Source organism: Falco punctatus (assembly GCF_963210335.1).
Source record: "Falco punctatus genome assembly, chromosome: 8".
NCBI lineage: Eukaryota > Metazoa > Chordata > Aves > Falconiformes > Falconidae > Falco > Falco punctatus.
Genome location: NC_137588.1, coordinates 21,577,462 through 21,598,013, shown reverse-complemented (window position 1 = coordinate 21,598,013; position 20,552 = coordinate 21,577,462). Strand labels below are relative to the sequence as shown.

Below are 20,552 nucleotides of genomic sequence, written 5' to 3'. Positions count from 1 at the left end.
ATTTGCAAAATAAAGAACCGTTAATGAAAGACATCACCCTTTAAGTATTCAGAATGGAGATTTAAATAGATTTTCTGAACAAGGTGACAAATAAAGTTCTGAATGACTGAAGGCTATTAAAGCATAGTATAAAGGAACTAGAGGTGTAACTGAGCCAAAGGTCCATGCCAGGTAAAGAATTTTGCAGTATCAGTGATCACCTCTTAAATTTTAAATGATTGTGCAGGAATATGCTTTATCACTGGTAAAAAAAAGAGAAGGGTGAATTGTCTGTGGATGTCAGATATGCTCCTGAAATATCAGCTACTTTTGCAGGAAACATGCAGAGGGTCATAAAATTGTAGATTGATAGCATTAAACATTCCAACAACAACTTTTTGGTGACAGCTGAAAACATACTGCAGATTCCCAGTCTTTGTGACCAAGTGTTTAACACATCATACTAAGGACAGTATCACGATAATCTTTCTTTAAATATAAGCAACCAAGAATATGCTTTTATATTTTTCCATGATATTGCTGTTAAAAAATTATTTGTACTTAAGGGTGAACAAGGCTTGCCAGGAGAGACTGGAGTGCCAGGAGAAAGAGGTATTGGAGAGCCTGGTTCTAAGGTACATTGTTAATAGAGGGATTATTTTTTATTATTTATTTATTTATTTGGATTTGAAATTTGTGTTTCCTCAGTATCCTTTCTGTAGGCATTTAAAAATAGGTTTAGAAATAAAATTTAAATTCTTAGTCTTTAAAATTTTTAACACGGACTTTCAATAACATCCAGAAATAGGAACATTTTAAATGCACCAGTTCTGCACAAGTAGTAAGATTTATTGTGTCTGAAAATTTCTACATGTCTGGCCCATGCTCAAGTCAGTGTTGCATACAGCTCATGTACAGGTCTGTCCAGAAAACCATCCAGAATATTAAATAGTTGTCAGAACTTGCAGTCCCCAGCATAGGCTAAGCTATAGCCAGAGTTGGTGAATAAAAACACTGAACAGTGGTTGTTGTGCAGCTCCTTCACTTTTCACACAGGATAGAATGTAAACAGAGCAGCAGCTACATCCTTACACTTCCATATGGGAAACAACCTGTACTACTAGACAGAAGGCACACTTGCTTAGAGGAGAGGAAGCTGTAATCAGATTATGTTAGTGCTAAAGTGACCAAGATATTAACTAGTCCCTATGTCATTAACAGTCAGATTAACATAAAATATGGGAATAGATGAAAAATTACTTTTGTGACAGTGGAAAAGCATAGGGCTATCCTGGTTTTGCTCTTGTTTGTTAGGAATTTGGGACAGAGGCTGGAAAAGGAGAGAAATTATTCAATTTCTTTCTTTAATTTCATAAAATGTGGTAATGCTGAGTGAAACCATTTGACCCCATATGTTCCCATTTCATCTAAAACCAGGTCAGGCTCTTGACAGGCCAATGACAATTCCACAGCCATTAATAGATTTGCACTGATACTCACCAGCAAGCTGTCAATCATCATGTCACTGTCGTCTCTATCTGATATTTACTTCAGATATTGCCACTTAATGAAATGATAGCATTATTTTTTAAGAATGAGCTGAAGCATTAATAGCTAGTAATATTAATTGCATAGATAAAATGCACAGTTCAATCAGATGGTAGGATACTTCCAGATACATGAGAGCTGTCTTTAAAAAACAGCAAGATTTGGGTTCATATGTATAAATGTTTGCTGTAAATATGTATAGAGTTTAGTAAACTTTAAAAAATAGATTTTCTTGATTCAGAGAAAGAATAATACCAAGTCTGCATTTAATAGAAAGACTTACTTTTTATTGATGTCAGGGTGAGCCAGGCCCTTCAGGACTGGCAGGTCTGCCTGGTCTTCCAGGAGAAGATGGAGCTCCTGGACAAAAGGTTGGTTCATACCTGTCTGCAGCATACCTGCTTCACTCCAAGCATTCCTACTGTTCTCCCTGTGCTGATACCCAAACCTAGAAGAGAGAGTGTTCATGGACAAGAAGAAAAGTAACACATTTTTCAGTGAAAAAATTCTCTTACAAACATAGTTTATCAGGGCAAACTTTTCTTTTTCTTCTGTTTTTTTTTAGGTGGGAGGGTGTCTTATCTTGTTTACAGTTGTTGGCTTTTTTTTTAATCTGCCAATTGCCCTGCAACTCAGAAGGAAAACCACTAAAATGGCTACAGACAACCTTTTCTAGCCTTCTGATTATAGTATTTTCCTACAATCAGAAACTCCATATACTTAAAGTGTTCAACCATCACTAGGAACCATGCTGCTTTAGGCATTCTACCCACAGTTTTATAATGGTTGCTTCTGAATATGGGAAGAAAATCCTGGGGCCACTGACCTCAGTGGTAGTTTTGCTATTGACTCTAAAAGGTCTATGATTTTAATGAGCTTATCCAAGTGAATGCAGAATTGATCTAGCACGATGTCTATGCAGTACTCTGAAACACTGTTTTGATTTTCCTATTTAAGGGTGAACCAGGGTTACCTGGTCTTAGAGGTCCTGAAGGTGCTCCAGGGATTGGAATACAGGGGGAAAAGGTGAGAATTTCTTACTAAAGGTGACATTCAAAATTGTAATGTTCCAGGAACAGGTTTGTCAAAGCCCTCTCTTTTTTGGTCTATTTTAAGTAATGAAAAAACATAACTCAAGGAATAGGTTAATGAGTGCTTCTGAAAGTGGTTAACTGCAGAGCTTATTTCAGCCTCAGCATAAAACAACTTTTTAAATAGCAAAGTTAATAAAAGATCACCCAGGACATCTTTTACATTAATTTCCTTGGAAATGACAGTTTAGTGGCTCACAATTTCTAGTATCTGTGGCAGTATCTGGTCCAAGAAGTCCACAAAGAGCTAACTGAGAATACTGCTTCTCTTAGTAGGAACAACTGCGTCAGTCTTTTAAGTTCTGGCTCTTGTACTGATTTTCTGTACTGATTCACAGAGATGAAGAAGTAATTCTGGTTTCTTATATCATCATCTGTATTCTGTGAAATAAAGACACTGGAAATTGCTCAAATAATTGTCCAAGACATTGGACAAGACATGCAGAGATTAAATGATTAAATGTCACAATAGAAGAGAAATAAATATATTAAGCATTACAATTGCAAGAAGCTGGAAGGGCTAAAAAAACAGTGTAGGAAGGAAAATCAAGGCATCCACCTGTTTTCAGATTACTTTGGTAGGGAATACATGTGGATGACATGATGCAGCAATAAAATTGATTACTGTACTGGAAATTTTTCAGGATTATTCTGGACCCATAGCTGTTTAATTTTTGTTGAAATTATTACAGCCAAATAATATGTTTAAATAGATGTTATCCCTTTATAAACTTTACACTATGTCTTCTTAGATTTTTCTGTCCAGAAGTATAAGCTGATGTATCAGAGAAGGCATTGTGGTCAATTGATCATAGACAGAACTTCATTATCTTTCACTGGTATTTAAAATTAATTCCAGTTAACACATTTTTAATATTATTTGGCATGTGTGACCTGTCTTCTCCATTTTTGTAGGGAGATCAAGGTCAGAGAGGAATACGTGGATTAACAGGACCAACAGGTGTGCCTGGACCTGCTGGAGCTAAAGTAGGTTTATTGCCACTGTTCTGTGTATAAAATAGCCCCCAAAGCTCTGCTTTGTTCTAGAACTCAAAAACAACTGTCCTGGAATGAACTTGCTTAAAAAATAATTGGGGAAAAAAAATAAGTTCAGCTAAGGCTTCTCTTAGCAAGACACACCATGATCCCTATAAACATCTAGAAGTGGTTTTTAAAAAAAACTTTGCATTTACCATATTGCTTCCCCGTCAGTTTGGAAAAAGTTAAGGGACACTAATACTGGTATTTTAATGCAGAAATATTTGGGAAGATAGTGTAATGTATGGCATATACAAATGTGACAGTATTTTATTTACCCTTACACTACCTCATGGCTGATATTCTTTTATGGATTTGGAGTCTATTCAAACACTCTGTACTCACTGAAAGTAAGAGAAGGACTACTCCAGTTTTGGCCTCCAGTTTCTTATTAAGTCTTTTGCTATTTATACACTCAAGAGTGTGTATTTCCACATAAGAGGAAAAATAAGGGGTAAAAAAGTACACTGAAAGGACCATTTTAAAAAATCTAACAGAAAAATATACATGTTTTCAGTATACCTACACAGCTGGGCAGGAAGTCTTGAGTGCTGGATGTGCTAGACCAAGTCTCAAAACATTAAGAAAGGGATTTCTAATAACATATATTTGTTCAGCAACTGAGAAGAATCTCATTTCTATTGAGAAATCAGAACTATGCTAGTTATCAGTTCTTCAAATCGTTAGATTTCACTCCACATAGAACAAAATATTAGAAATTCTAACAGAATTTTAATGGAATATTATAAATTGTTGCATAAATGTTTTCTCTATGAGATGCTCATGCTCACTTTCAGAAAAACCCATTTTTTTCTCTCCTTCCTTCACTGCAGGGAGAGCCTGGTGTGCCAGGACGTCTTGGAATGCCAGGCCCTCCTGGAAGAGCTGTGCCTGGACCAAAGGTAACATGCACACTCCAACTCCTAGTGCTTATAAACACAGGGTGAAAAGCTAAGTAGGCCATGCTATTATTCACGTAAATAATTTCAGCCTTATGAGGTCACCTAAAACTTCTTTTCTATGAACAGAGTTATAGGCTGTATCCAGTCTAGTTACCACCATGCCCTGGTATTAACTGTATGCCAGCTTGAGGTGTGGCCTACCTATGTTCACTTCTTTTTTTTGGATAACCTTGGATATCAAAATACTTGTCTTTCTTCTTCTTTTGGTGTTTAATGCTTCCAATAGCAGTAAATATAATTATCTATTACATGTGTGTATATATATATATATATAAATTGTGTAACAGAAATCCAAAACCACAGTCTGTGATTGGTGTTTAATAAAATACATAACTAGAGTATGTATTTTCTTCATTACAGGGTGACATTGGGTTACCTGGTCTTGCTGGACCTATTGGAGAACCAGGTTTTGGGCTTCCTGGGGCAAAGGTAGCTCCTAAATTGGTAAACTGGTTTCTGATAGAACTGTAAAATAAGGCAGGATTTTAGTGAGGCAACAGCAAATCACCTAGGATGGCCAAGTGTTCCAGAGTTCTTAATATGTATGTTACACAACACTTACAGAGTATAAGGGTTTGCAGAGTGAGAAAACCACGGAGGGTCAGTCATCCAGGCTCTGCAAACTATAGGCTTTCACATGGCAGAGAAGCAGGTGAAAAATTACCGGTTTTAATCAATGAGGAGTGAATGAATACAGAGAGAACAGCTAATTTATGTGCTTACAACAGCCTACCTGTCAAGCACGGTTGATTTTTCTCAGCCAGGCTCCTTTGCTTCATTCCTAATTTTGACTCCAAAAAGATCTCAGGACAGGGGCCCAACTGGCAATGTGAGAAGAGGTGCCTTAAATAATGGCAGAAGGACATGAACAAGGAGCTAATCTCTAAGAACTTCTGTCTAGCACAGCTGTAGTGTTGACTCAGTGTTACCTAGATTCAACTTTTTTAAGCCGCTCTTCATTCCAGGGCTAATTTTGTCTGAACACCAAGAAACTGGGACATATAAACCTGTGTTTCTCAAAATAAACTGGATCCTGCGCCCCCTGGCTTTTATTTTTTAAACTTACTGAATTTGACAGTACTTTTGAGTATAGCCCTTAATCCCTTGGTTTTGGAGTGAATTGAACACAGTAACAGAAGCATGAGAAACATGTAACAATCTCTATCCCTTTTTGACCAGTTAGTGGTTTTTCAAGATCCTTAAATTTATTTTCATCAGGAGGAGATGATGATGATGGAATCACATACTTTTCTGGTACAGACCAGTTAATTCAGAGAACCACATGTTATCCTATTTGTGGGAATCCAACAAGAACCAACCAACAGGAAGCAGGTCCTTTGCTGAGTTGCAAGTCTCTCCCTCAGCCTTGAGCCCCTAAACCTCTTTCAATTCAGTGATGCTGCATATTGTGTACTGACTGTGGTGTTCACTTTCTGCTGTGTTTGTCAGTATTAGTGGTTTTGCTGTTGCGTCACACTCAGACACACATCTGCACTAAGCTGTACAGGGAAAAGTCTTTTACAGCTTCATTTCTTAAAATAATATTTGCATGGGTCTTTGCTTGTCACCATTTTGCCTGCCCTTATTTTGGGTTGCTACAGGGACAAACACAATCTTGATCATGAATCCAGATGTAACTCTAAGAAACTCACTCACCATCCAGTATGGCTGGGAGGGTTAAAGTCCTCTTTCTTTGCCTGGTAAATCTGTTCCTGAGATACTCCAGCTATCTGAATCCATGAAAGGAGCTTAATTGTACATCTCCAATAGGAAGCTCCTGTTATACTCAATAGCTTTAATGAGGTTCCACAGCATTATAGGAAAATACAATTCTGGAACAACAAAACCAAACAGGAATCTTGTGATAGAGAACAACATTATTAAATTGGCCACACAAACCACAAACCCTTGCCCTACATCCTTTGTCTCACCACACAAACATACAGCATGTGCAGAAGCTATACAGTTTTCCCAATGCTCTGCAGCAGTTCCTCTATCTTTAGTTGTAAGAATTATGTAAAGTAGCTTCTGAGTAATTCAGTTCCTATGCTAAACTTTTAGCTGTCTGTCAACTTGGGCTTGTTCTCCCAAAGCTGGAATAATAGTGATCATGATAAAAACACAGGGAATGTGACTGAAGTAATTCCTTCTTATATTTAGGCTACAAATGACAACAGACAGAGTTCTTGAAAAAGATTCAAATCAGTGACTTAGAAGTGAAAGGGCCTGTAAATCCTCAGCACTATTAAATAACCCAGTTTTATCCCAGGATTAATAACCTACAATAATAATTCCTATAGTAAAATACATTAGCAGATAGACAGATAAAATCAACTTACAGTATATTTGCTAAAGAAGTTTCACTTTAATGGGAAATTTCCTGCTAGCAATTCTATTGGCATTCACCTCAGCTGTTTTTCCTGCCTTCATCAGGGTGACCGAGGTATTCCAGGACCACCTGGGCCCTTTGGGCCAAAAGGAGATGGTTATCCCGGCCCACCTGTAAGTTTATAGACAATTTTTTTTACTTGAATTGGGAACAAATAGGTGCTACACCAAAATTATTCACTTCCATGGCTGACATGCTAGGAAAGATTTGCTGGTCTAAAAGCCTAAAAAAGGCTCCTCAACTGTGGAAATGCATTTCAGCATAGAAGGAAAAAGAAATCTCCCTCTGGATTAGTCCATGACTTCTTATGTCTTCCAACTACTTCTGATTGCACAACGTAACATATTCCAAGTGGGGCTTTTTTTTTTTTTTTTAATGCAGTATCGCTGATGTTTCAATCAGTTCCTTCAATATCTTGGTGTAGGATGCTGTCTTCTGCCCAGCCATACAAAATTTATTCCCAAACAGGACAATATAGCCCGGCTAAGCAGCTGTACGTTCCAGAACCACTAAAAAAGCAACTACTGTCCAAAGAGCGAGAAGAACAAACCATCCTCAGTTCTTTCATCAGTTTGTTGAAGGTGTGGCAAAGAATTGCTTGATCTACTTTACAGCCCTTTACAGAGGTCTTTACTGGTAGATATGACCAATCCCTGCAAAAAGGATACAAAGAGAGAAGACTCCTTCCTCTCCCTTCCTTGCGCATGTATGCAGCACTGGCCTCACATTACCTAGTCTGCCCAACATTGTGCTCCACCAGCCCTGCATGCCTGTGCAGTGAGGAAGTCCCAGGAAGCTTGCTGACTAGGGTCAGGGAGTTTGGTGATATACTAGCATTTAGCTGTGCTAAAGACAGTAAAAGTGCACGCAATTGCCACACTGAGGAATAAAAATTAATGAATGTCAAAATGGAAATTGGATTTTTTTTTTAATACATCCTGATATTTTTGTGCAATCCAATGCAGAACTGCTGCTGCACCTGCCCCTCCGGATTAGACTCCTCTGTCTTCAAACTCATACAAGCCTCCTTCATGACATGCAACACACATGCAAATGCCACTGATACTGACACCAATTCGGGCTTCTCAGAGTAGAATTTAACCAATTGTAGACCATAGTGATCCCACTAAGAGACAATATATTCAAGATGCTACCATATCAATGCTAACAAAAGCACGTAGTCAATATAGCCATAAATCAAATTAGTGTTCTAATATTCTAAAGTAGTCTGCACGTATAATTTCAGGGCTTGCCAGGCCTTCCTGGGATTCCTGGTGAACAAGGCCCAGAGGGAGTTGGACTACCAGGACCTAAGGTAGGTCCTTACACTTAACTTCTGGAAAAGCAAAAGCATGTGTGTACTCCACTTCATGCAGATATAATTCCTACCTGTAGGTCACAGTCAGAATACCTTTTTAATCCAGCTTTAATTTACTTGTCAGTATATAAAATGTAGATGCCATAGAAAACCTTCAAGCTTCACTTCAGAACTCATTCTGATGCTGATCACAGGATTATTGGAATTATACAGGCAACTGAAGGACTGACTACAGCTATTTAAATATGCTTAATGTCTCTTCAAAGGATGTACATCTTTTTTCCACTCACCTCAAAACCCTAGCTGTCTGAAAGCACGGATAGGAAAAAAGCTAGAACAGTACCAACATGAATATGGAGTCTGATTCAACTGACAGGCAGCAAGCAAAAACATTTTGGTCTGGGAACCCTGGAGTTCATTTTATGATATGGCAATTGTCATTCCCGTGTAACTATTGCATAATTGACTGTACATGTCTTGAATACGTTTAGACCACTACTCACTGTTTATCCCAAATAACTTCCTTGCCCTACCTGCAGATTCATGGGTTAACATTGCACTGTGCTGTTCAATAATTCTCTTTGTCCCATTTGAGTACAACAGATGCTGGGAATTCTACAGATAAACTTTAGTGTGCACTACTTATTTTTTAACCTATTGACTTTCAGGGTGATCCTGGCAGTAGAGGACCAACTGGTCTCCCTGGTCCCCCAGGAGAAGGCCTGCCAGGACCAAAAGTAAGCCATTTAAACAATTATGTCTCCCACTGTCTCATTTCTAAAAAAGAAAAAAACCCTATAGTATAAAAGTATGTGATCCTGAAAACACATCTGTATGTTTTCTGTCTTCACTCTTCACTGGAAACAACTAATCTGACAAATAAGATAACTAAGGAATACAGTGTCTTTATTTTGTAGTAAACAAAAAATGTTTCTAGTGACTAGCCATAAACCATGGTCTTCTTCCTGTTGCATACAATAAATGATAAAGTGACAATCCTGCAGTGAAGATCCGTGACAAAACTTCGGGATTCTGCAGACATTAGCTGCAGTTGAGTAGCAAAAATTTCTTCACACATAGCATTGGTCAGAATTAATGGCCTGGCAAGCACTCATTATGTCTTGCCTATACTACTGTGACAGCTACAGGCATACTATTGAGTTCTTCTAGAATTAATTCCTCCTTTTTACTGTATAAAGTACATCAATAATCATCTAATAGCCAATATGATGACCAATTCCTGCTAAAAAGATTGTGTAATACCATGACAAAGGCCTGGAAATAATTTTAACTAGAAAAGCAATTTTCACTATGAAACGTCCCAAACTGGAAACTCTTACGGTCCTCCAGCTCAGCTTTAGAAGTCTATTAATACAAAGGAACTGTTTCAGAATGTAAACATAAACAAACTGAACAAGGTCAAATGCAAAGATTTTGCAACAAAGAATGTATTACCTGCACAATGTGGCTTACTGGTCCCAGCGATTCAGTTCATGTTAGCATGAAGGCTAGGTCCAGAGCTAAGCAGATGTGAAGCACTTCCCCAGCCAGTGCCAGCCTCAAGGACTGGCACGTGCACAGGATCCCTGCAAATGAGGAAATTGAGAATTTCATGCAGGGATACTGGAATAGCAATGTAGGTATAAAATTAATATACTATGTGGGTTTTGATTGCTTCCTATGAATAATATATGGAACTGAAACCTTTTTCCTAGATTATAAATTAGCAACAAGCATATATTTACAATGCCACATTAGTATATATGGCTATAGATCTTACTGTGTGAGCTTAATGGTGATGAAAGATAACACAACAATAATCCTCTCTTATATCTTAATTCAGTCCCCAATGTCCCACCAATACAATCCATCCTTCAATACAATGTATATCTCAGCAAGACGATTCATGTTCAATGAGCATTAAGCCCTGAGTGACTCCTTTGAAGTATAGACTGGATTGTAATAACCTGATAAAGGATAAAAAGAGTCTTTGCCAGCTAAAGCAATTTTATCTTTACTACTTATAAAAAGGCATCAATTTGGTAGAGGATGGACAGGAAATTACATGATGGTATAACAATTTATTGTACATATTTATTGTGAATATCGTATTTAATGTATGCAGGGTTTCTCTCTAGGGGACCATTGGACGCCCAGGGCCACCTGGCTCTTTGGGACCTCCTGGTGAAGGTATTCAAGGAATTAAGGTAAAAAGACTCAGTGTCTTCAACATATAACCTGTGTTGGGTGGTCTGTCTGATCATCACATTGTTAAGGAGATTTCACATTGTTTCTTCTATGAGGAAAGCCTCAGGCTAGAAAATAAGAAGGATAACATGGGCACCAACGAAGTCTGTTCTACCTCTACTGCTGTAAACAACAAGCCCAAGGGTGTCTGTATGGAGGGAGGAGGCAGCAGAGGCATTTTCTATCAGTGAAAGATAGCCTTTCAAAATTAAAAATACTATTCCCTCTTCCCCAACTCTCATGTCCATGGAGACAGTCTGAAGTAGTTCTATGAACTACCACCTATGGTAGAGAAAGTCTCCATCCTAAATCTGTGTAATATTATTTTTTCCCTGTAATATGCACTTTTACCCAAAGCATAGATCAGATGATACAGACTCAAAAAACAAAAATAAAAAAAGGGGAATGACAAGGAATGAAATGTGATAGAAAGGAGAATTAGAACCAATAATGATCATGCATTTTTTCAATATTATGTATCTTTATACCAATGAAGTATTTGAGAAATATAAGCTAGCTACTACATTGCCATTGAGTGCCCCAAGACACTTGTTAAAATGCAGTTTGAAACACTTTCTCTTTCAACATTTAAAATTAATGCATGACAAATGTTACCGAGGGTTAATGTCTCTACCTGGATCATCATTAGGGGGAACAAGGAATTCAAGGAATGCCAGGACCACGAGGCCCCACTGGAGAAGGGCTTTTGGGACAGAAGGTATGATATCTCAATCAAAGATAATATCCTAGACCAAAGCCAACATACTGAAATGCTCATTACAGTCAGCTTTCACTGAAAGCATGTTAATTCAGTGAAAAGGGAATGGGGATTTGGGAAAACTGCAGTCATTCACATGATTGGTTTAGCTTTTTATAGCAGCATTTCTTTCAGTGTTGCTTTTTTTACTATCATATGAGACTTGCCTTCTACTGCAATTAGAAGAAACATAGGTATTAGATTTAATACCACTGCCTTTCTTTTACCCACCCACTATGCAAAATTTGGGGTCTACATCAATGTTAAGAAAAAGAGAAATGTGTGTTGGGATCAGTTTTTGGGTATGTTCACATAGTCTCAGAAAGGCTGTACAAAGTCCCATAGCCCATTAAAAATCAAACCAGGAGGCACTAATTCATCTGTTTGATATTCCTTTTCTGGGCCAAAAGATTTCTCAGAGTGATATCCCCATATTCATTGCAACTACATCCTTGTCTTTCTTCTCAATTTCCCTACTGTTACCTTATTTTTCTCAGACACAGATAATAGTATCCATCATGCAATATCCCATGAAACCCCGCTGTCTGCAGGGACTTGTTTGAGATGGTTCGTTGTTCAAACTGCTTCTGCTATTTTTTCCCATAAAAATGCTTAGCTAGTACTATGAGTTATTCAATAAATTCACAAATACCAATTGACTTCAATGATCTCTAACAAAGATTTCTAACCCAAGTCAGAAGCTGAAGGTAAAATCAAAAAAGGCAGCTAGAGAAAAATGTGAAAAGTGTAATAAAAACTGACGTATACTTTCTGTCTGCTTACCCACATGGTTTTAAAGGGGGATCGAGGAGCTACAGGGGAAAAGGGGAAAAAAGGAGAAAAAGGTGATGTGGGCGACCCCGGTTTATCTGGAGAACCTGTGAGTAACTCAAGTTTATCATGTCTGGTTTCTCAAACTGCTTAAAAATAAAGGTGGGTTGTTTGTTCTTAGTATTTAACTACATATAATCTGAAATACTTAAGAAACTGAAACGATGAAAACCTTTACAAGCATAAAGAAGACATTTCCATGCTGAATAGCCTACTTCCCACAGATGTGTTTTCTTTCTTAAGGCAGTGAAAGACAACTGCCATATTTTAAGATAAAACTATGCAATTCTATTCTATGGCTCCCAAGTAATTGTAGCTCAGGCTTTCCCTCAGAGCTGATAACCAGATGAAGGGAGGCAAAATGGGAACTTCTGCGGATGGCTAGGTCCCCAAAAGCTGGAAAGGAAAATGTGGTGTCCTGTTCTGACATTTGCATACTATTAAGTAGGGATACATAAACACCATTGCCCTTCTTGCCCTGACCTTATTAGACTCACAATATGATGAAGCAGAATTCTGATTATTCCAGGGTGTCAGGCAGGCATACAGTATCCTGAGAAAAGAAACAAACACAACATGGTAGACAAGAAAGCTTTGCACAGATTCTCCCTTTCTAATGTAAACTGACAATCAGTGATCCAGTGGGAGACTTTTGAGGTTATTCAATTCCCATAAAAACACCACCACCTTAGAAGGTTGTGGATACTGCATGCACAAGATAATATCACAAGAACACTACTTTTTCTATCCAAAGTTCTTATTGGCCAAATATTATTATAACAATGGAATTGATGAAGTAATATTCTGAATTGCAATGTTACTAATTTTGGTAGCTTAATTAACAATCACTGTTACAGGGCAAAACTGGACCAAAGGGAGAACAAGGCCTAACAGTAAGCAAATTCCATTATTTAAATCTCATTATGGCAAGAGACAAACAAGATACTATCAGATGAAATGTCAGTTGTTTTGAAATAAGCTCTCTGACTAGAAGTGGTCTCATTAATAATATACAAAGAAACCATGCAAAAGTTTCTGACTTTTTCTCATCAACTTTATGCTGAAATGGAATTTAAAGTTCATGCTGATTTTAGGTATTTTTCTGCTATGTGTTCTTTCACAGTTAGTATTAGACGACCCAGGTGTGTACCTGCTGCAGGAAAGTTTTCTTCTTAAACTATTTAAGAGTCTAAAGAGCAAAGATCTTCAAACCTGTCACGGTCTATCATGCTATAAACTTAATTGTATTTCTGCTAAGCCTGAACTGCACTAGAGCCAAATTCAGTAAAGCATGTCATGCATGAGGGTTATGATGGAAGCAGAGCAGTGCTAGCAAAGATTGTATTTGAAAGACTGACTCAATGCCAAATGAGTCCTGTCATGCACTTCAAAAAAACATAACAAATGATTGCTCTAATAATGAGAAGTACATTGTTTTCATGTCACAGAAGCTATCACTTCTCTGAATAGACAGCTCTAAAGGCAGCAGCTTTTTTTTTGGGCTGCTGAAAGCTGGGTAGTACAGTGGGCCAGGTACACTAGGGTTCACAAATCCCAATCACATTCTGTGTTGGTGAGCTCTGTCATATGCCAGCTCACTACAAGCAATACGCTTCCTGAAGCTGGGTCTATTTCTCCACTCTCAATACATTTTAAAGGGATATTCATATTATTCAGATGCTAAAATACAAATGGGTTTTAATGAGAAGCAGATCTTCACAAACAGTCTTTACAATGACAGTGGTCAATTGTTCTAAATAGAGCCATTACTGTGTTGTCAAGTCAATGATTCTTATATGCTATATTAAAAAGTTCATTGTAAAATGTGGGACTCATTCCAAGCTTGGAAGGTCAGGTTTGAAAGTTAAAATAGTAAGACTTTTTTGTAAATCCCTGTAGGACATAGATAAACATTATAAACAAAATCTTTGGTAGCGTCAATATTATACTTCATTTGAAAGAGAGAAATTGTAAAATATTTTCATATTTAATTTTTTCATATGCAGAGAGAAGATATAATTAAATTAATTAAAGAGATATGTGGTAAGTACTCAGGGAAATTTTAATTTCAGATTCTATTTTTCTTCATTACATTGCCATTATTCTCCTTTCTAAAATGATACCAATTCAAGCCATCATGATCTGGGTTTTTTTTATTTTTTCCTTTGCAGGTTGCGGTATTAAATGTAAGGAAATTCCTATGGAGCTTGTGTTCGTGATTGACAGTTCTGAGAGTGTGGGACCAGAAAATTTTGAGATTATCAAAGACTTTGTAACTGCTTTAGTAGACCGAGTAACTGTAGGCAGAAATGCTACCAGAATTGGCCTTGTGTTATACAGTTTAGAAGTTCGGCTAGAATTTGGTCTCAACAAGTATACAACTCAACAGGATGTTAAGCAAGCAATTAGAAAAATGCAATACATGGGAGAAGGCACTTACACAGGAACTGCTATCCGTAAAGCAACCCAGGAAGGATTTTTTGGTGCTCGAACAGGAGTGCGAAAAGTAGCTATTGTGCTAACAGATGGCCAAGCAGACAAGAGAGAAGCTGTAAAACTAGATATTGCCGTTCGAGAGGCTCATGCAGCGAACATCGAAATGTATGCAATAGGAATTGTAAATACTTCAGATCCAACACAGGTTGAGTTTGTGCATGAACTAAATCTGATTGCTTCAGACCCAGACAGAGAGCACATGTATCTCATTGATGACTTTAATACCCTTCCAGGTGCGTTCACTGCAGTTTTATTCTGCATTGTATCTGATGCCTCTCAAAACAGGGTGGGGTGGGGAAAGCATTATCTTTGTGGATATGTTTTGATGCTGATCAGGATTAGTCACGAGGTGTAAAGTAATAGGAACCTAGACATACAGATTCCCTTCTTTTAAGGAGTCACATTAGAGGGCAATGATTCATCATGCCAATGGGGAGATGTCACCTATATGTAGGAAAACAGCTGCTTAAACTAGCTTTCTAAGCTGGGTAAGTGCTCATGCACTGTAAATCTGCTGCACTGGAAACCAGAATCAAACCCACTGGGGAATTCCATTGGGAAATAGTCCATTTTCATTGGGTTACTTACACGAGCAAGGTAAGCAGTTATTTTCCCACTACCAACCAGCAGTTGTTGCTAAGCTTAGATGAACACCTTTAGGTGAGTTCATTGTATTTTTTACTGTGTAGAGGACTTACAGGCTGGCAGATTTATGACAAGTCCAGAAAGCCTGGAATAATCTTCTTAAAAGCAAAGGAGTATGGGATTGCATGTGTATTATTTACATATATAAATAATACAAATTTTAGAAATACATTTAATTTCTCAGTATGATTATTTTTTTACTTCTTTTTTTAAAACAGCTCTTGAGTCCAAATTAGTCAACCAATTTTGTGAAGATGAACATGGTACCTTAATATACAACCGTAATGGAAATGGTGCAAGCATAAATGGACCATCTTTCCATTCAGTATCTTCAGGTTCCTTATATCACATACTTCAGAACAACAATGCTAATAGACAATCACTTTCCGTACAGACACCTGGAGTATCTACAGTAGAAAGTCTTCCAAGACTTGGTGATCTTCCTCAGCGATTAGCTCCGGTACGAAAATTCAGCAGGTTTTAACGAGCAAAAGTTTTATACATAAATATATATATAACCTTCCCTGTAATATGTAACTTCCTCCTACTTTTCTACAGGACAGGTACTGTAATAGCTCCTTTACCTTGGTATGCTTAGAGCTGGTTGTTCCAAGTAAAAGTTCTGACGTTACACGCAGGCAGTTATCTAATGGCTATAATTTATTCCTGATACTGTTACAAGGATTATTATTCCTGTGTTTAATACAGTAATATTTGTGCCACAGTGTGAAACATAATCTTATAAAAATGCAATTACACTGTAATAATTAAGTCTAAGAATAGTAATTGAACTCAATTGTAGTCCATATTTTGAAGTTTTTAAATAAAATTCTGTAAAGGTCAACTGAAAAAAGTATATTTCCCAGGTTTAAGATTGATAACCTTCTTGGTAAACCACCAGATGAGGCTAAAATCCTGATTCTTATCACTGAAGTCAGGGTAAATGGAAAGGAAAAACATTACAAAAACCTCTAAGTGGTGAAGGGCTTGTTCATTTTGAGACACTTCACAATATCTGAAAAGCAAAGAAAATCAAATGCTTATTTCAGACCAAAGCACCTCCTGTGGTAGTATATGAAGCCTATGAAGAGGAACAAGAGGAGGAAGAACAGTCATCCTTGCCAACAGTGGACACTAGAGGTATTTTTACCATCATTCATTTCTTCATCTTTATTTTTGGCTGATCAAAAATCAGCGTCTCATCCTGTTTCTTTTCACCTACAGCTGTGGCATCATTACTGCCATCAAAACCATCATCATCAGATAAAGTGACGACATCATCTCTTTCAACTGCAGGGCTCACACCAAGACCAGGTTATAGACATAACTAGTTTTGCATTACCCTGATACTAACTTTTCAATAGGCTTTAAATCAGAAAAATTTTGTTCCACTCTCTGAAGATTTCATGAGCCCATGCTTTGGAGAAGAATCCATTTCAGGATTTTGTAACATCTAGTTGCGGTTCTCGTACAGCCTGCTCACCAGTTCTTGTCTTCCCAAATTCCAAATCCCACTCATCCACTTACAGGAGAAGCAAGGTCAGCTATAATCTGAGAGGTCATAAATGGCATCAAAAAGAGAACACAGTGGTAGCTGAGGTGGGCCAATGAGCAGGTAATTCGTCAGCCAAGAAGGGGCAGTCTATGGAGATGGGAGGCTTCAGAGAAGATAATGATTTCAGAATTGGACAGAAAAAATAGATTTCTCCTTCAGAGGAAAAATATGAATAAAAGGGTGTTTAGTCATTTGAGGGAAAGTAGTTAGCTGACTGCTCAAAGAATTGATTCTTTTAACATGAAATGTCCAAATGTATTCTGTTCATCATTTGTGGGATTCACACTTTGAGTTTCAGTAATAATGTATTATGATGGGAAACATGTTCCCATGCTTCATGGGAACATGGGCATGACTATTACTCTGTCTCTGGCAAGAACTTTTTTTTTTTTTTTAAAGTGTCAAGATACCGGTTGCCAAAGACAGAATATTGATGTCACAATATGAAACTTGAAGGAAAAGTATTTTCTATTTCATGGTTAAAGTGAGTGAGACTAGATTGTATGTCCCAGTCCTCTAATGTGTATCTGTAGGAATCATTAGACCAACAAGCTTTATATCCAAACTTAACTAGTATGTACATAATTACTACCATTGTATTAGGTAAGTAGCATAAACATCTTACAAAAGACTGAAGTTTTTATATTCTTCTTACTGTTCTAATGCCTCTTCCCCCACACCACGATGAGAACTAATGTGCTGAAGCAACATACTGCAGAAGGATGACAGTCATACTTGTTGGAAAATAGCAGGTGCAACTAGCTTACACCTCTTTGGCTTGCAGTTTTGGATTGCTCACAAGAATAGTTGCTGATAATTTGATTTCAAAGTTATCGGATTCATATTGTTTCCTCTTCTGGTATGTAGAGCCAGAATACTAATATTTCTGGAGTTACTAGAACTATGCCAGTAAAGGAATAGTTTACTTGACCTCCTAAGGTGCATTTTTAACTTGCCTTCAAAGCTAACATCTTTAGAAGTGAATCTTAAATTGCTGTATAACATTAGCAGAAAAAAACCTAAATAAAATAGTGTTTAAAAGTTAAAATCTACACAATACAATCGACTTTTACAAACTGAATTGTTTCTATTTCTTTTTTTCTCTTTTTATTTTAGAAAGTATCCTGGACCTCCGGTGCAAGTTGAGGCTGGATCAAGGGCCATGCCGTGTTTATATCATAAAATGGTATTATGATAAACAGGCCAATGCCTGTGCTCAGTTTTGGTACGGTGGCTGCAGTGGAAATGCAAACCGCTTTGACAGTGAAGAGGAATGTAGAGATGCTTGTGTACTTTTTTCTGGAGGTAAGGATTTATCTCTACATTAATAATGAGCAAGTTGAAACTATTGATTGTTTGGATTTATTATCAAGTATCCAGCTCACTTTAATTCTTCTTGCATATATTGTATGATGTAGTCCTATGTAACAAAATAACATTTTTTTCCAACGGTATTAAGAGTACAAAATTTCTGGTTTACTAAGGTATAGTAAGACCAGTATAGCATTTGCCATAGTAATTGCCCTTCCTTCACCTAGATCTTTAAATACTACCATTTACAATCACTAGCTATACCTCATTTTATATATGGCTTTGGAAAGCAATCTTTTGTCATTAAAATGATGTAATTTCTTTTCTGTTACAGAAATCTGATATTTGGCATGGATTCTGCAATGAAGACTTCACTTTTTTTTGAGAGAGAGTGTTTGACAAATCCTATTTTAATATTTCAAGCCTAAAATATCAATTTCCAAATTACATGCAGAGTATTACTCAGTACAGATAAATAGAGCAAATGCATCAACCGGTGGCCTTCGTGCTTTCTGGGTCATAAGACAGGGAGGTGGCTCAGCTACCCACCTTTCCCAACCAGATCACAGTTACATGTACTAGTTTTTTCTGTAAACTTTCCTCAGTTTCAATTAGCTAGCAAGACATATGTCAAATGCAGTTAAAACACATACACGGATTTTATCAATAGCTAGCATCAATAAATTAGGTTAGTTCATGTCTTAAATGGTCCTTGACGTGTTTCTCTTCTGAGAGCCCAATCTAATTTTGAATGCATTTCAGTCTTTCCATCTCTTTCTTTAAAGTTTTTAAACCTATGTTCAAAACATCAAATGCAGCACAGAGTTCATTCTTTATTTCCTGTCACTGCCATATTGCTTCTTACATTTATGTCTGTCTGTATATGATGTATTTCCTATTACACTTGATTTATATACTTGAAAGCTTGTTTTTAATGCAAGAATTCTGGTTTTGTTGCCAGGACAGAGAATGGACAGCGATACCTTTATAGGCCTAAAAACTTATGTTGTTGTCCCAAAATCAGGGTTCTTCACCCGGCATGCAAGAACCAATCGACACACAGAGTTGAGGTATTTCTTTATCACAGATATGCACAAAGCCAGGGGCTAGGTAGTGTTCCACAAAGCAAGCCCACTCACACAAAAAATTACGTATTTATCCTGTTACATGATTAGTAAAAAACACACTTGAATTTACACTTATAGGTCAGTGATTACTATCTTCTTTGCCATTGGTTAGGCATATTTAAATTAGCCTCGCTTGCCATGTAGATTAGTACACATGCTCCCTGCAGGTGGTGGTGGTGGGAGGTGTACGTCTTTCCAGTTTTAAATTGAGCTGGTGGTTGTAATCTCCCCCTGCCACCTTTCCCTTTCCCCTAGTTAGTGTCTCATTCTGCTGACTTCTTATCTTTGTTGGAATTAACTGGCTGTGGGCACCTCCTGGGGCAGGATGTTCTCCTTATCAGGCTTGTAGTTCTCCTTCAAGGGCACAGTCATTCATACAAAGTTACAGATACACGACTAACTGAACTTCACTAGAAGCTGACACTAAGATAACAGGGGTTGAATGTATGGCTAGACATCAACTCCGCAGCTAAATTATTTACTGTGTTAACGTGCTCCTGATGATGTAAGTCTTGCGTGTGGAACCCCATGATTAATTTTTGGTTGGGTTTGTGGGTTTTTTCCTGAACAAATTTTAAGTTTGGTGTATCAACAAAAAATGGAACGTGGCCTCAAGTCCAACACCTGCTACCCTTCCTACCCATGGAGCCTGGACATGGCCGCACACTGCTCTTCCCACTGCCCAGCCAGGGACCACGGGCAGCACCGGCCGTGGCATCTTCCTTCGTCACGTTTCTATCAACTCCCAGGTGGGTGACGATGGGATCAATGGGATCCTCACTAATTCACAGACCAGCTCCAGGGAAAAACCTGTCAAAGGTCAAGTTTCTTTCTATGATTCGTACTTTTTATTTGGAAGTGGTAGGATACTGCAGTTAAAATTCTGCTAGATATGGTTTTCAAGTTATTCCAAATCAGAAACATGATACATCCCATCTAGTCAAAAACAAACAACCCCACAGCCAAAACAGAAATCACAGGACTTCAAGCTGTGATTTACCAAGTAAGGGTTTCATAAGCTTTATAGTTTACCGACTGTAGAGGGGGCTGGCTTAACCATCGGCCACGGCAACACACGTTACTCTGTGCCAGACAGAACTAACACGCGAGGAAAAGCTGCAACAACGCCGCGCTCCACCGCCTTGGAGCACCCCGCGCCCCCTCACGAAACGCCCGCCAAGTCGGCGTGACGGCGGCTGCGCGCCCACAGGACGAGGCTGCCGCAAGGCACGACGGGGCAGCGCGGGAAGGCGCGGAC

At 37.9% G+C, this 20,552-nt stretch overlaps 1 protein-coding gene across 1 annotated transcript in view; it reads left to right on the top strand.

Moving 5' to 3' along the window:
• The window catches only part of LOC308068431 (uncharacterized protein), a 45,695-nt gene extending 25,148 nt beyond the window's left edge, over positions 1–20,547 (top strand). The window contains exons 17-35 of the mRNA XM_080399056.1: positions 546–614; positions 1,827–1,898; positions 2,485–2,553; positions 3,534–3,605; positions 4,490–4,558; positions 4,979–5,047; positions 7,052–7,120; positions 8,254–8,322; positions 8,994–9,062; positions 10,464–10,532; positions 11,222–11,290; positions 12,129–12,209; positions 13,018–13,053; positions 14,167–14,203; positions 14,332–14,889; positions 15,520–15,761; positions 16,351–16,441; positions 16,526–16,615; positions 17,973–20,547. Of these exons, the coding sequence (XP_080255182.1) occupies positions 546–614; positions 1,827–1,898; positions 2,485–2,553; positions 3,534–3,605; positions 4,490–4,558; positions 4,979–5,047; positions 7,052–7,120; positions 8,254–8,322; positions 8,994–9,062; positions 10,464–10,532; positions 11,222–11,290; positions 12,129–12,209; positions 13,018–13,053; positions 14,167–14,203; positions 14,332–14,889; positions 15,520–15,761; positions 16,351–16,441; positions 16,526–16,615; positions 17,973–18,184 (2,112 nt within the window). The 3' untranslated portion in view covers positions 18,185–20,547. The remainder of the gene's footprint in view (positions 1–545; positions 615–1,826; positions 1,899–2,484; positions 2,554–3,533; positions 3,606–4,489; positions 4,559–4,978; positions 5,048–7,051; positions 7,121–8,253; positions 8,323–8,993; positions 9,063–10,463; positions 10,533–11,221; positions 11,291–12,128; positions 12,210–13,017; positions 13,054–14,166; positions 14,204–14,331; positions 14,890–15,519; positions 15,762–16,350; positions 16,442–16,525; positions 16,616–17,972) is intronic.
• The last annotated feature ends 5 nt before the right edge of the window (positions 20,548–20,552 follow it).